This window comes from Canis aureus, chromosome 15, assembly GCF_053574225.1.
Source record: "Canis aureus isolate CA01 chromosome 15, VMU_Caureus_v.1.0, whole genome shotgun sequence".
NCBI lineage: Eukaryota > Metazoa > Chordata > Mammalia > Carnivora > Canidae > Canis > Canis aureus.
In genome coordinates this window covers 60363212-60379988 of record NC_135625.1, presented here as the reverse complement: position 1 = coordinate 60379988, position 16777 = coordinate 60363212, and the positions used below count along the sequence as shown (strand labels likewise).

The following is a 16777-nucleotide window of genomic DNA, read 5'->3' as shown; positions in this document are numbered from 1 at the left end:
CCAGGTCTCCAGGATCAGGCCCTGGGGCAAGGGCAGGCACTAAACCGCTGAGTCACCCAGGGATCCCCAAAATAAATCATTTTAAAGCCTCAATTTCCTCTTCTTACACCACATCTAGAGTGAATAAAACATAATTTTATTTGTTCTAAGCCCTTCCCATGAGCTGCTTTCAGTGAAAACTCTTGGTGGGGAGTTACCTGATTCTCCTCTAAATGCTGCTTGCTACTACTTATAAAAGTCAGTCACAGATCACCTCAAACACAAAGTTTCCCAAGAATTGTTCTTAGAGAACCTGCCTCCTATACTCTGAACAACAGTCTGAATAAATTTAACCTTTTTTGTCAGGATCATGAAAACCTCCCAAGTAGCCCGATTGTGAATGCATTGTGTATGCCCCATTCGCTTCAGATTTTTTTTTTATTGTTTTCTAAGAAATGAAATAGCAAAGATGATTTTAAAGCAACTTCCCAATTCCATTTGTTTCTCTGTCTTGAGAAAGCCAAACGTCATCCTTCATTTTGGGCTCCTCAGTCTCATGCATACTTTTATAAAAACAATGCAAATAATGTTTCCATAAACAATATCTAATGTTATTTGACCTACTTTTTTAACTTCATATAAACAGCAACATACTCCCCATTTCATTCTGTATCCTGCTTTTGTCACCCAAATTTTACATTTACCCATTTGGAAATACGTGGATGTGGTATATTTATTTTAAATATATAGTGATAGTTTCCACTGTATGACTATGTACCATACCTCATTATCTATTTTCCTATTCATGGACACTTAAGTTTTTTCCATTTTGCTTTTTTATTCTGCTATTACAAGCAGCGGTGCCATGGACATTCTTGGATGTGAGCAGAGTCAGGAGCATGTGTGCCAGGCTGCAAGGTGCGCGTGTCTTCGGCCTCCTGAGATAGAATCCAGCTGCACTCCAGTGTGGCATCAGCTGACATACAGCAGGATATGAGCTCAGAGCTTTCTTAAGGTACAAACAACCCCATCCCATCCAGATCGACAAAATACTCCAGGGCCTTGGGGAATAGGAGTTGTGTTTGCCTAAATAGAATTGCTGTTAGGAAGATTAAGAGAAATTCAGGCCAAAATTGAAAGGGAGATGCTCTGGAGCAAATAATGTGTCCAACAGAGTGAGGTTCAGAATATAGAACAGCAGGGCATTTTAGAACGCAGGAAATGGTATAAATTTATGAAGATGACCTAATATAAAGTAAATTGCCTTTTCTTGGCAAAATACTTTGACTCAAAAAAAAAATCAATTGAAATAATCAGATACTGCAGTCTCCCATAAAACAGCAGATCTGTCAAACTTCCTTGAAAACCAACAGCAGCTTCCACTCAGAATAAACATCACCTGTAGAAGATTCCTGGTGACTCCTGGAACAAGGGCTCTAAACGTCATCTCCGTGTATACAAATTGATAAACTTTTTTCATGTTTGAATCATCTGTTTGTTGCCTGACTCCTATTTAAACTTGCTGTTACTTTTGAATACCGCTGAACAAATTATCTCTGATATGATTTATAAAATCTGGTAGCAGTGGCTGCCCCTTGGGAGAAAGGATGGATCTGGGTCACATGGGAAGGTGGAAGGCAGACTAGACAAGCATTTACCTCATCAAAATTAATTAGTAGGGGCACCTGGGTGGCTCAGGGGTTGAGCGTCTGCCTTTGGCTCAGGTCGTGATCCCGCGGTCCTGGGATCGAGTCCCACATCAGGCTCCCTGCAGGGAGCCTGCTTCTCCCTCTGCCTGTGTCTCTGCCTCTCTCTGTGTCTCTCATGAATAAATAAAATCTTTATAAAAATTAATAAGTAATCTTTAAATGAGGCTAAGGCTTCACCCTACCCATCTACAAATAACAACTCTTAGAACATCTCCTCTTCTACAAAGCCTTCCCTAAGTGCTCCAAAATTCAAGAGCCACTCGGGCCCCCAGGATGTAAATCTCTCCCAGAACCAATGCTGGGGCTTGGATTTATTAGTCTTCTTGCACACTTCCTCCTTTTGTTTGTTCTTTGAGGACAGGAACTATGGATTTCACTCAGGATTAGCCACCCCAAGTCATGTGCCTGACATAGTTGGAGCTCAAAAAACATTTTTAGTATAAACACAGTGAAGTGTTCTTCATTATACAAAGATTTTTTAATGACCCAAGGGATGTATTCACTACTTTTACTTGTTTTATATCTTGGTGCTCTTTAAAAGTTTTGTTTTACAAAACAAGCAAAAAAAAAAAAAGGTAAGATAAGATACTCAATGTTTACATATAAGCCCTATGAGGGCTTGTCTGTTTTATTTTTTTTAATATTTTATTTATTTATTCATGAGAGACACTGAGAGAGAGCCAGAGACACAGGCAGAGGGAGAAGCAGGCTTCACGCAGGGAGCCCGATGTGGGACTCGATCCTGGGACTCCAGGATCACGTCCTGGGCCAAAGGCAGGCGCTCAACCGCTGCGCCACCCAGGTGTCCCTCTTGTCTGTTTTATTAATATCTGCATCCCAAGCAAACCTTGGGCCAGTGCCCAGCACACGTAAGTGCTCAATAAATGTGTTGAATGAATGAAGATCTTTGGCTATGAAGTATATTCTACACACCAACAGCAATCCAGCTCCATTCTCTATTAAGTTTTATAATTTATTTTAATTAATTAAATTGTGGTGAAACATACGTAACACAAAATTCATCATCTTAGCCAGTTTTAAGCGTACAGGTCGTTGGTATTAAGTATATTCACATTGCTGTGTAACCATCACCATGTTGCTACATTAAGTGTCTACTTTTTTTTAAAGATTTGTTTGTTTGAGAGAGACAGACAGACACAGAGCTCCAGTGGACAGAGGGGCGGAGAGAGCCCTGCGGACTCCTGGCTGAGCACACCGCCCCCCTTCGTTTTTACAACCCCGAGTTCAGGACCTGAGTCAAAACCATGAGTTGGAGGCTTAACTCCACCCAGGCGCCCCTAAGCCACCCAGGGGCCCCTAAGTATGTACACTTTTAACTCCAATCTGCAACCTGGCATTTCAAATCATTAGAAAGAGAAGAGACGAGGTTTTGTTACAGGATCGCATGTGGGTATGAAATTAGCTGCTTTGTTTCACCTTTTCCTCTGACTCGCTAGCACCCTGGAATGGTCCTTTTCTCTCTCCTTCCTCCCATGCTTTCTTTTCTCTCCTGGTTCACCTCTTCTTCCCAACCATCTACCTATTATTTACACTCTATCCCCTGAATTTACTTTTCTCACTTCAAATGTTAAAAGTGTGAAAGGGCTTGAAGTTTATAAAATCCAAACTCTACTATTTTATGTATGAGGAAACAACATCCTTTGAAAGAATGTTTGCATTTTCTCAGAAACAGCAGATGTCCAATCCAGATGTTCAAATCAATTTTCCGTCCACTCATCCCCCGGGTCACGCACTTCTTCCTCTCTGTGTATTGTTTGGATTGCGGAGTTATAAGAGTATCTGCATCTGAATATATATGCGTGACTTTACTCTCCAACTCCTGGATGTTTATGTGCCTGCGTGTGAAGAGTCAAACTAGCCCAGAGTGTGTTTAGGATTCTGCTGGAAGACCTAGGATTACCTAGTAACAGCAGAGAGGGAAAAAATATTTTTAACTGACAAACCAAAGTGGAATATACAGAATTGATCCTGTAATTGATCCTTAGCGACCCTACAGTAAAAGAATAAATAAACCAACCTTCTGGAACAGAAATATGCCTCTTGACTTTGTTGACTCAGTAAAAAGAACTCAAGGACCCCCCTTCCCCTCTCCCCGGAATTCCCTGACCAGTTGACACAGATGCGCTCTTTTGAGGAAGAGCCTGATCCAAACAAATAGGACAGCGAATTTGTCACTGAGCTAGAGTGTAAGTTCCCTCAGGACAGGAACCCCCAGCACCTAGCAGAGGGCTCAGCACACAACAGGTGCTCAAAACACATCAAACCAACCCTCTCTCCACCCCACCCCATGCACCTGCCCATTGAGTCACAGGGCTCCCAACTATCAACTCTCACTGGTGAGCTGTATTTCAACCTGATAATGGAGGGGGGTGTGACTAAGTGCATTCGCCTGTACATTTGGGCACACACACAATGCGCATGCATGGGGCACACGCTATATATAAAGACCACGAGTGTTTGCATGTGTTTGCCCTTGAGCAGGTAATGCCTCCCTATATTTTAAAACCAAAACTAGAGGTGTCTGGGTAGCTCAGTGGTTGAGCGTCTGCCTTTGTCTCAGGGCGTGATCCCGGGGTCCTGGGATCAAGTCCCGAATCAGGCTTCCCTCAGAGAACCTGCTTCTCCCTCTGCCTATGTCTCTTCCTCTCTCTGTCCCTGTATCTCTCATGAATAAATAAAATCTCTTAAAGGAAAAAAAAAAAAAAAAACTAATGAAGCTGTCTAACTTGGGGCTTACCTGTCCATCTTTTCTTTTGTGCTTTCTAAGAGCAAAGACACCTTATGGCACTCCCTCGCTCCCAGTATTATATACTGATTAGTTCATTAGATATTATTTTTATTCCAATTGGCAGAAAGTAGTACCATTTTTAGTACCACTTTTTTGTAGTAAACTCTATGCCTAATGTGGGGCTTCAATTCACGATCCCAAAATCAGGAGTCACAGGCTCTGCTGACTGAGCCAGCCAGGCATCCCTCATTTTGATTCCATATGTATTTATTTATTATCTGTCTCTCCCTCCTGGAACATAAGCTTCTCCATGATGTCCAGTCCTTAGGCTTCTAATTAATATTTGCGGAATGAATGAGTATGTCCTTCATGGCTCTAACCTCAGCATCTACCACAGTGAACAAAATAAAGTCTCAAAAATCATATAACAAAGCGTGTATGAGCTTCTGGCAGTGGGTCTCAAAGCAAGATGTGTGAACCACTTTAAAATGATCTTCCTCCTCAGTGCTAAGCTGAAGTCCTCAAGCAGATCTCCCCTGGGTGAGATTCTAAAATTAACTTTCTATTTCTTTTCCAGATTGAGAAATCAAGATATCAGCCTCTTCTCCATCCCACCCCTCCCCCAGCAGACTGGTGACAAGAGAGTACAGTGGGTGTCACCAAACCTGAGCGAAAATTCGAGTCTTGGCAGCTTCACTTCCTTATCATGAGACTTGGCAAGTTGACTGACATCTGTATGCCTCAGTTTCCCTAACTGTACAATAGCGATGAAAAAAATAACACCCACCTCAAGTGTAACTATGAAGAACAAATTAACTAACAGATGTAAAACTCTTAGAGGAATACTAGGCATCAAGTTTGGCAATTATTATTATTAATCCTCTCCTCCCACTCAATAATGCAATTATCTTTTTTTTAAGATTTATTTATTTATTTATTCAGATAGACATAGAGAGAGAGAGAGAGAGGCAGAGACACAAGCAGAGGGAGAAGCAGGCTCCATGTCAGGAGCCCGACGTGGGACTCGATTCCCGGGACTCCAGGATCACGCCCTGGGCCAAAGGCAGGCGCAAAACCGCTGAGCCGCCCAGGGATCCCCAATAATGCAATTATCTTTTAATGAAGTTGAGAGAGGGAAAGGAGAGAACAGAGAAGCGTGTGAGAATTCTGTGACTCAAAGATGGAAAATTAATAAAATACAGATTTAGTATAACTGACCATGAACTTGAACCTTCTGCACAAAACATTCAAGGAGCAAATTTTCTTCAATTGTAGAACAGCATACTTCAACTTAAGCTTAAGTTACCATGTTTAATTATCCTCATCTGGGGCAGCCTGGGTGGCTCAGCAGTTTAGGGTGTGATCCTGGGGACCCGGGATCAAGTCCCACATCGGGCTCCCTGCATGGAGCCTGCTTCTCCCTCTGCCTCTCCTCTCTCTCTCTCTCTCTCTGTTTCTCATGAATAAATAAATAAAATCTTAAAAAAATAATTATCATTATCCTCATCTGAAACGAAGTATGTGCTTGTTCTTTTATAAGGTTCTGGGTTCCATACAGCACTGTCCAATGGGGCTTTCTGTGATGACAGGAATGTTCTCCAAACTACACTGTCCATTACGATAGCCACTAGCCACACGCGGCTCTTGAACATCTCTAATGTGGCCAACACGACTAAGGAAATGAATTTTTAATTCCATTTAATGTTGGTTATCTTAAATGTAAATAGCCACTGGTGGCAAGTGGCTACCCTACTGGGCAGTAGAGCCACCAGGGATTTGCGTGCACCAGCTCCATGCCGTGGCTCTTCCACGCTCTCCAGACCCACGCTCCGCTCCTCTCCCTCACTCCAGCAATCAACACTCACGAGGCCAAACCTGTTTCCCACCTCCATGGCTCTGCAGATGCTGGCCTCTTTATCCCCATCCACCTCTCAACTTCCTGAAAATTTTGTTCAGATTTCACTTCCTCTTTCGCCAACCCCCTCCCGGCGTACCTCACCCCACTGCCAACACAATCCATCACTGCCTACTCCGTGCTTCTCTGCATCTGTTTCTGCTGCTCTCATCACCCCGTAGTTGTCATTTATTTCCTGTGACGCTAACAGATTGTGGAAATCTTAAGGACCATGTCTTATTCTGCGCTTTGTTCTTGTGATGTGTGCCCATCACATAATATATGTGCAGTAAATATCTGGGGAGCATTTTATTAATTTGCAAATATATGCAATGTTTTTGTTAAAATAAGCCTCAGTATATTGACAACCATTCCATGATTCTATGGAATTGAATGAAATTCAATTCTATGGATTCTATTCAATTCTAATTCAAATTGTATTAATAAGGCCTGTTTTCAAATAATAAAAAAAGTTAAGAGTCTCAGCTGAAGGTCTACTTATTTTAAGCCATATCAATATAACATTTCAGTACAAATCAAAGAATATAAGTGTTCCCTGGAACAAAATCCAACCTGTAGCTGCTCCTCCTAACGGTCTGGAAGTCTCTTGGATTTCAGAAACTGATCCTGTCATTGATCTGTCCCCCATGCTTGCAGTGACTTACTAGGGAGACATTGACCCGGTTGAAAACCAAGAAGACAAGAGGACTTGATTTTGGACACCATCATATGGGAATTCAAGGATGATCTATCCTTGCTACACCCTTTACTCAATCCTACCTCCAAGAAGAAAATCATTAAAATCCTATGTACTGTAAAAATAATGATTGTGGGTGATAGATGTCTGTTCAGTGACATATGCTATCAAAAAAAAAAAAAAGTATTGTTTCCTTCTTTCCTTAGAAAAACTTTTTTTGCTCAAAAAAAATCTTCCTCGTTAAATTAGGTAGCATCTGTTGCAATATTAATCTGCCCTGAGAGCCACAGCGGTTCATCTTTTTTTTTTCAACACAACTTACTGACTAATCCTTCATTGGGATTCCCACACAAGTGTTCCTACAATTAGAATAAGTTCTTGATGGATATGATTCTGTGAACCTTATTTGTATGAGATATTTCCCAAGCCCACACATCTGGTGAATGTATTTTACAAATACTTATCTTTTCTGCCCTACAGGAACTTACAGTTCAATAAGACAAACAAATAAATATACAGTGACCAGAAATGCCTATTTGTTGGTATAGTCATGGCAGCAGGGCATTGGAAAAATGGATTTTAGAGAGAACATGCATCCAAAGGACTTTATCTTCAGATCAGATATAGATTTGACTTTTGTTTTCTTATTAATTATGTGGTTTTGTTTGATTTTAAAATGCACAACAGCACTTCCTAATGCAATGAATATTAATTTAACAGATGATTGACTTGCAGGGACCTGTATGGTCATTGTGATAAATCTCTAGTTTTCCCATAATACTGACAGATTTGACAGTCTTTTCTCTGGTTTCCCTTTCCCCTTACCCAACACATATCTCTCAGAGTTTTAATCTAAGATGTTCCCCAAAAAGACAAAGGACTCAATATCTCTTGAGGCCACTAATAACTACTGAGATAAATATCTCTCCCTAAGATGCCTGCCTTAAATTTAAATATAAGGATATCAATCTCTTTTTTTTTTTTTTACTTCCTTCCAAAATCTTCCAATCTAGGAAGAACACTGATTAAGTCTAGAAATTATGTTCTGTTATTGGAATTGCTTGTGGATCCTACTAATAGAAGATGCACTTATTTCCAAAATGTGTCTCTTGTTGCTCGGAAAAGGAAGATCTAGCTTTCACAGATTATGTTTGGGGGCTAAAAATGAAGATAGTGACCTTAGGTCCCTCAAGATTTGTAAGGCTGACATGCCATCTATCTCAATAATACCTAACAAGAATGTCAAATGGACAGAAATGGCCCTGGTAAGTGGGTGTTTGCAGCTGACAGTGATTGCTGTATTTTGGGTGATGGGGAACAGCATCTCCATTAGTTCAAGTGAAATACAACACCCTGCCAACTCAGGGTATCAGTGTATTCAATCCCCCTGCTGTGCCGTGTCCATTTTCTGTTGCTGCAATTAAAAATCAGTCGATACAAAGTCAAAATGTTGTACACTCTTCCCCTATCCCTTTCCCTGACACAGTGTTTCCAGCTCCACCGGAAGAACATGTCACTATGGTAACCAATCTCTCTGGTGCACAGACCAAGTCAACCTTTCTCCCAGGATTGCCAGGCAAAGCGACACGGAATCAAAGCCCTCAATGGAACCACCAGGAGCCATGGATTCCATCCCCCTTTTTCTAAGTAGAGTGAACCAAAGCCAGACAGAAGGATACCCATCTTGTTGCAAGAGACCTTTAAGAAAGGAAATGTAAGACTGTCTGTCGTTCAGCCAAGTGCTATCACTGTGCATCAGTCCTTATTAACATGAATTCTTCTGCACTTTTCAGCTAACTTCCTACACCATTTCGATTTTAATGAAAGCAGAGAACAACAAAGGACATAACAATTCATGAATCTGAGGATCTGAACACTGTTACAGTCACCCATTCTCAAAAATTATTGCGTCTTCTCTTGGCTTTCCTACTTCTAAATCCAAGTTACTCTCTTCTGGAATTCTCTATTACCCTGCACATCTTTACAAAGTTGTAGAGCTCCAGATGGGTCACCCTGCTCCAGTATGAGGCTAACCATGAAGCAGTTGTGGTGTCTGTAGTATTAAGACACTCATAACTGAATCAGCTAAAATCCCTAGTCATTCTACAGGAGCTACAACACAAACATTAAGATGGATTCTCCTTCTGGACTTACTTCACCTACATCTGACTAGCCACCTGGACCATACCCACTGCTTGTCATTCTTAAACAACTAACTGGTTGTTTGTTTGGTTTTCTTTTCTTTTTTTTTAATTAACTATTTTTTCTGCTCAATCTCAACATTTTTCTAAATCAAAGAAGGGTCTGTTCCCACAAGTCATATTTTTAAACAGCAGCAAACCTGCATTATAATATTAAGGGGCAATAAGAACGGTTTTCCACGTGGGTCTCAAAGACTTTGCAGACAACAAAATCATTTTCACCTCGACATCACCGTTAAATAGTTGAAGAGAACGAAACACAGCAGGGAGAAAAAAAAACCAAGACTCCTAAAATCGCACCACAGCTTCCAGAATGCAAGTACCATAAAAGACAACGTATTCCCTTCTTCAGACGTTCCTATATATCCAAAGAATATTTCAGTGCATTAACGGAACAGGCTGGTCCCCAAAGTACAGAAATCATGCAAAGATTTACAAATTGCATCAGACGAACAGACTTTAAAAAATTCTGTGATGACACTAAAGTATCCAAGAAATGTCCATCAGTAGCAAATGCAGTCTGTTTTCTGTTTGGGAATACTTGAGGTATTTTTGATATAAATCTTCTGAACGTGGTAATTTTTTTTTTTCCCCCTCTGAGGTGCCCACTTTGATGTTACCTGACGAACTACTTTTTCCGCGTTTATAGGCCCTGTTAAAGCCGAGGCACGCAGGTCACTTTTGACAACCGCCTCCTCCAAAGGAGACCTCAAGGATCGTGGTACATGTTACTGCTCAACAGGCCTGGAGCTGCAATGGGGCAGGGGCTGTGATCTATGGATGTTTATGTGACCGATGCCCGCACCAGGCTCCAGTACAGTCCGGCACTTAGCAAACGTCTGTGGCGTGAGTAAGGCCTTCTCGGTGAGACCTTTCCCCTTGAATCGGTTCAATGTCTGAAACAAAGATTGAAACTAGGAGGCTGCCTGCCTGACACAACATTCTCGAAGGGCTTCCTCCGCACAACGCAAGAGGACAGATTCCCTCCCTCCCCGGGGACCGCTGAAGCATCAGCCTGGATAACCCACCGCCCTCCCGGGACCCCGATATTGCACAGCAACCCCAGCAGACAAACGCAAGACAGGAGGCCGGGCGGGGCGGGGCGAGGCAAGCCTCCGTTACCAGCTCCCGGGAGGCAAGTTCGGGCCCCTGCGGGGCTCCGCGGGGCCTGGAGGGCCTGACCTGGCGGGGGCAGGAGGCCGGGAGAGCGCGGGGGCAGGCGCGGGGAGGGGAGGGGAGGGGAGGGGAGGGGAGGGCGGCGGGGCCTGGGAGGCGCCGGCTCTCCTCGGCGCTCTCCGCGCTCTCCTGTCCGCAGCGCCACGCCTCGCGCCTCGCGCTTACCTTTCCGGATGAGGGCTGCGATCTCGGGGTCGAAGCCCTGCCGGTGGCACTTCCTCCAGAGGCCCATGTTGGTGGAGTTGTACTGCCGGCTGCACTCGTCCACCGGGCTCATGGCGAAGAGCTGCCGGCGATTCCGGGCCCGCAGGAGTTTGCCCTCCCAGCGGTCCAGGCGCGAGCGGCTCGCCCGGAGCGGCAAGTTGTTGTTGTTGTTGTAAATGAAGCCGGGGTCGACCCGGCGGGTGTTGAAGGCCTTGCACCTGTCCCTGTGCTTCCTGGCGTCCGTCTCGTACCAGTGGTCCGAGCAGATGGCCACGGCCAGCATGCCCAGGGCGCAGAGCGCCAGCGACAGGCCGGTGTAGAGCAGCAACCTTCCGGCAGCCATGCCTCCGCTGGGCGGCTACACCATGGGCATGATCCGCCGCAGCCTCGCCTTCCCTCCGCGCGCCCGAACAAAGCGGCGGGCGGCCGAGCCGAGGGGGAGGGGACGGGGGCGGCCCGCGCGGCGGCGCCCCCTCGCCCCCGCCTGCGGTGCGCGGCCCGGGGCCTGCGGGGATGCGGGCGGGCAGCCTAAAAAGTTCTGATCCGCGGAGGCGCCGGCTGGCTCCTGGGCATCCTCCGCGGCAGGTGCAGCCTCGGGCGGCGGCGAGCGGACGAGGCCGCCTCCCGCGCCTTCCCTGCCCCCGGGAAGTCCGCGCGCAGCCGGGCCTCGGGCGCCGCTGCCCTGCGAGGCCGCAAACTCAGCGCCAGGTGCCCCCGGCTGCAGCGGGGCTGCCGGGCCTCCTTCGTGCCGGTGGCGACGGGCCGCGCTCGCCTGGCCTCTTCTCGGGGCGCGGGGGTGCGGGCGGTCACGAGGCGCCGCGCGGCGACCGGGTGAACCCCGGCCGGCCGGCCACGGAAACCTCCGGAGGCCCGGGCCCCGCCGGGGTGTCGCACTCGGCGGCTCTCCCCCTTGCGGTCTGCCAGCGAAGAGACGCGCTTCCTCTCTGGGTCGCCTCTGTTAACGCGGCTCCGCGCCCCGGCCACCGGCGGGTCCCTGGCTCTGCCCGGCCGGCGCGCTGCGCTCAGAGGCGGGCTCCCCGTGCGCGCACGGCCGCGGCCGACCTCTCCGCGCGGGCTCCCGGGTCGTCTGCGTCGGGCCTCGCCATTCAGGAGGCCCCTCGGGCCGACGGCGCGGTCACCCGGGCGGCGTCACCCGACGAGCCTCGGCCCGGGGCTGCGGACGACGCGGCGGGAGCTGGCGGGCGCGAGGGGCAGGCTGCGCGGAGGACGGTGCCCCCGGCGGGGCGCGCGGCGCGGGGCGCGCGGGGCTCGGCTCGCGGTGCCTTCAGCACCATGGACAGGGCGCGCGGTCGGGGCTCGCGGGCAGCCGGCCCCCGGGGCGTCCTGCCGGTCTCCCCAGCGCCCTCCTCGTCCTGAGTATCCGCCCGACAGGTTCCAGACCCGCCTCTCCCGCGGCGCCTCCGCCTCACTCCATCCGGCTCCCAAGTAGCCGCGGGAAGCGTGCTGCCCAGGCGCAAGGGAAACGCTGCAGGCACCGGGGAAACCGCGGCCCCGGCCGCTCCGAGCAATCCGCCCCCTGCTCCCGCCACCCGAGCCCGGCCACGAGCCGTCGGCTCGGCTCTGCCCGACCGGGCTCAGCCGCTCGCGGACTGCACCATTTTCTTCGCAGCCCGCCCGGAGCCGAGGCGCCGGCCCACTCGGCGGCGTGCAGAGAATCCCGGCCGGGTCTCGGCGTCCCGCGATCGGGCTCCTTGGCGCGCGGCGGCCGCGAGGTGAATGGGGCGAGGGTGGGGGAGGGAGGCCGGGGCGCGGGGCTTCCCCTCCCCGCCTCCTCCTCCTCCTCTAGCCGCGGCGGCTCGGGAGCCTCGCGGGCGCGGCCGGTGCTGGGGAGCGAGAGCCCAGGCTGCGCCCGGGGTGCTCGCGAAATCGCATCGCCCGGCTGCGGGCGCCGGAGGAAGCCGCTGCCGCGCTCGCTCGCTCGCTCGCTCGCTCGCTTAGCTCGGGCGCCCGGCGCTGCAGCCTTGGCTAAAACCCACAGACGAGAACACGGAGCGCGCAGCCAAAAGCTAGTGATGTCATCCGTGCAACGTGAGCCTCATCTCTTATTTTTCTAGCATCCTTAAAGATAAACTGCACCATTTCCCAGGCACGAAACGTCTAAGCCTTAGTCTTTGACCAGGCAAGTCAATGGTGTCTAGATAGGTATGTGCCCAACCACATCCATATTTATGCACATATACATATATGTGGTATGTAGCATGTTTACACGCATTATTATAAATGTAGGGATGTTGCCTCCATCTCCTGGTTCTCTCTTTGCAGTGGTGGAAAATTCTCTCGCATCCACCACTGGAAGGATAAAGGCTGCTTTATTGCAGAGTCGGCACCCAGAGGGGCTGAGGAAGTTCCCCGCGTCCCCGGTTTTGGTGGCTGGTATCTTGGATCATATTAGATCTTTGTTTTCCCCCAGAAAGCCACAGGCGCTCCCTTGCTGGCTTAGCTACAGGCGTGGCCCCCCGGGGCCGCGCGCGTCGGCGGGGTTGCCACGGCCAACCCCAGTCTAGCCCCACGCCCGCGCCAGACACCCTGACACACACCCACCTCCACCTGCCTCCACTCCCCTCCCTCCGCAGCAGGAAAGGAAAAAGGGAAATGATTGATCCTTTCAAGACCAGAGGCAGAGGATGTTAATGGGCGTGCGGCGTGGCGGGGGGAGGGGGGTGCTTAATAGATATTTTGAAAACGCCCGGGGGCTCGCGCTTTGAGAGGGGAGGTGGGGTTAAATGAAACCTCGGCGCGGGATTTGTCCTCGTCTGGGTGGCGGCTGGATGTAGGCTCAGCGGGGGCTCTGGGAGGCAGTGAGGGACCCTCGACCTGGAGCCGGTGGGCCGCCAGCGAGCCCCGCTTCATCCCAGAGACGCCCCCCGCGCCTCCCCGCCCGGCTCACGTGAGACCGCGCCGCAAAGGCTGGGAGCCTCCCTCCCAGGCTGCAAAGCCGGGTTTTTTCTCTCTAATGCTCGCCCCTCGGTGTCACCCGCACTACAAAGCCGGGGGCCCTCACTGCCGGGTGAAGAGCTGCCCCCGGGAAAGAGAGGGTCCGGCACCCCGCTTTGCACAGCGGGGCCTGCGAGCCTGAAAGAGCGCACCTCCACCATATTCTTTTTGTCTTTTTTCATCCTTTCTGCAGTTTGAAAATCGGGAACGAGGCGTTTCAGTGCCATCTAGTGGGGGAGGGGCGTGCCTCCCTTTCTGTCCCTGGATGCGGCACTGGGATTTGCTGAAAGGGACAGCAGAGCCTGAGGATGTCCGCCCGGTTCCTGGGTGCCCGGCTGGCAGAGAGGCCGTGGGCATGTGCCCTTTGCCAACCCCTGGTGCCCTGGGTCCCCTGGGACGGCGAGGTGGGGCCCAGGGACTTGACCACAATTTCTTCTCACCTTCCTTTCTACCCTCCTCCCACCAGTTCCCTCTCCCCCAACGTGAAAATGTGGAAACGAGCGCAAACACTTTGCACACATGGAGACAATGTCTGAAATTTCTGGAGCTATTTTCTCCTGTAAAGCCCAGAGCACTATGTCTATGTTTGACCATAGGGAGAAGGCAGAAAGGTGAAATGATACCTACAAGGTCACTCAGCAAGTTGGTACACATCCAGCATTAGAGCCTCACTCTCCTGATTCTCAGTTCTCCCCTCCCCTGCGAACCAGCTAGGAGAGGTGCCCCTGGAGACCCCTGGAAGCCCAGGTAGCCACCCATTTGGCAATAAAGGAGCCTGACCATTTTATCCCTATCTGCCCTCCCTTTTCCATTATCCCATTCCTTTCTTGTTCTTCCTTTTTACCATTTTCTCTTGGCCTATGCCTTAGGCCTACTTCCAAGACTATGCCTTGCCTCTCCTCCCATGGTCCTCCTCAGCAGTCCGGTGATTAGGGCCCTGCTAAGAGAAGGGACCCAATGGCACACTGTCCTTTTTTCTGAACGTCATTAAAATTATATTTTGAAATGTTTGTCCCTGGTGACATCCCAAAAGCCTTTTAAAGATGTTCATTTGAGGCCTCCTTTGAAATGCTGTTTTCCTGGACAGTCCTGCTCCATTTTGAGAAGATCCTTGTTGGGGCCAGGCGGGAAGGGAAACTCCTCAAGATGGCAGATACACCAAAATGGCTGAGGTTCCTGTCACCACCTCCACTTGGGACACCAATGGACCAATGACCTGCTGACAGCTTGAGCAGACCCTTACACCTCTCCTTTGGACTTCCCCAACCGAACCCAATGCCCTTCAAACCCCAGAGGAGGAAGTCACCTTTGACTGGTCGAATTGCAATCCTTCCTTTGCATATGAGCCAACCAATAGGAAACCGTTCTGCCTTACAACGTTATGTAAACCCCGACCACCTTGTCTTGGCGCGACTTCCTCGACTCACTCTCTTTCCCCCATGAGTCGTGGAACCTCGCCCGAGGGTGCCTGCAATAAAATCTGTTCTTGGGGATCCCTGGGTGGCGCAGCGGTTTGGCGCCTGCCTTTGGCCCAGGGCGCGATCCTGGAGACCCGGGATCGAATCCCACGTCGGGCTCCCGGTGCATGGAGCCTGCTTCTCCCTCTGCTTGTGTCTCTGCCTCTCTCTCTCTCTCTCTCTCTCTCTCTCTCTGCCTCTCATGAATAAATAAAATCTTTAAAAAAAAAAAATCTGTTCTTGGACCCTCGCTTGCCTTGGCGGTCTCATTTCCATCTAGTTACTAAAAAACTTAACAATCCTGATCTTTGGAGCTAAAAAGATGGTGGATTCTTCCTCTTGACTATATAACTACATGACCTTTTTTCCTTGAGTGATCTACGTTTCTTCCCTCCGTCTCTTTCCAATTCCTTCCACCCTGTTAGCTATAGCATCACTATCTCCAACCTAGTCCTTCTGATTTGAACCTATACTGTCCTCAGATCATAGAATCTCAAAATTGGAAGGGACTTTAGAGTCAACCACACAATAATGCATGAATCTCTCCTAGAACATTTCCCAAAAAGTAATTGGCCAGCTTCTGCTTGCACACTTGCAGTGATAGGGAAATCACTCTCTTGGCAAGCACTCTGTTCCTTGTCAGATGGTGTAAGTGGTTAGATAATCCTTCCTTACATTGAGTATTTTCCTAGATCCCTGTAATCCTACCCATTGGCCTTTGGGAAGCCCACAGATACTTGATTCCTCTCCCATATAATGGTCCTTCTTGACCTACTTGACCTCTACCATCATGTTCTCCCTAAGCCTTCTTTCTTCCAGGCTAAATACCTTTTGTTTATTTCCTCTTTGAGCTTGCTGCCCCTGGGTTTCTGATTCTTCCTGATTATTAGTATGTCTTATATCCAACAGTGCTCCTTGATATAACAGCCAAGTCAACCGATAAAGAAAAAAAAAATGGCCATGTTTTCACAAGACCCATGCGAAGTTCTAATAATCCTCACCTTCTCTTCTAGGATCTCCTCTACAACTCATCCCTTTGAATGCTACCCTAGGATCTTACCCCAGAGTGATACTAAGATCATTGGTTTGCAGTTTCTGAAATCTACATTTTTGAAATTTGGAATTTCATTTGCTCTTGCACAACCTCCCTCCTTTTCTAACGAATGTTCACATTCTCCAAGCTCTCTCCAAGGCCAACAACAGAGATGCAGAGATATGATTAAAAATTCTCTCTTTCCTGAGGTACAGTTCACCCAGAGCAGAGAGATGCTTTCCTACAATTTCTTTACCCATTGGGAACTGTCTTCAGTTATCATATTTGTTCTACTCTACACCCTACTTTTAGTCTGAAAACCATTCTCCTTGACATTGTCTCTTGGAATCAAAATAAAAATTGATGAGGTCTGTTTTCTCTTTGCCATTTATCAATATGCCATCATTTGCTCAGAGAAGTGTCCCCCTATATATTCTTATTTTTGTTTTTCTAACTAACTTTGCACAACTTGTACATTACTTGAAACCCAAGAGTTAACTTCTACTCTAGCCCTCCTAACACAGTCCCCCAAGCATGTGACATGCTAGTATTTATGCTTCTTTCTACATCACAATTCATCGCAGAGCCACATTGGTTTGTTAGAACTTCCCTTCTTTTCTTCCTCATTAGGTTCATTACAGAAAAAGGCAATTTTCATCTCACCCCTGGGCATCCAAGTCCTCTCCCTCCTTTTTTTTCTTGTTCCTCTACCATACCACCATG

General features: G+C 48.4%; 1 protein-coding gene and 1 long non-coding RNA gene across 2 annotated transcripts in view; one reads left to right on the top strand and one right to left on the bottom strand.

The window, feature by feature from the left end:
- TMEM178B (transmembrane protein 178B) overlaps nucleotides 1-11763 on the bottom strand; it is a 343102-nt gene extending 331339 nt beyond the window's left edge. The window contains exon 1 of the mRNA XM_077850173.1: nucleotides 10571-11763. Coding sequence (XP_077706299.1) covers nucleotides 10571-10952 — 382 coding nt within the window. The 5' untranslated portion in view covers nucleotides 10953-11763. The remainder of the gene's footprint in view (nucleotides 1-10570) is intronic.
- A 497-nt stretch (nucleotides 11764-12260) lies between these two features.
- On the top strand, nucleotides 12261-15054 carry LOC144284965 (uncharacterized). The gene is made up of 2 exons (XR_013353354.1): nucleotides 12261-14311; nucleotides 14652-15054. It is a non-coding gene; the product is annotated as an uncharacterized LOC144284965 (long non-coding RNA).
- Nucleotides 15055-16777: the final 1723 nt, after the last annotated feature.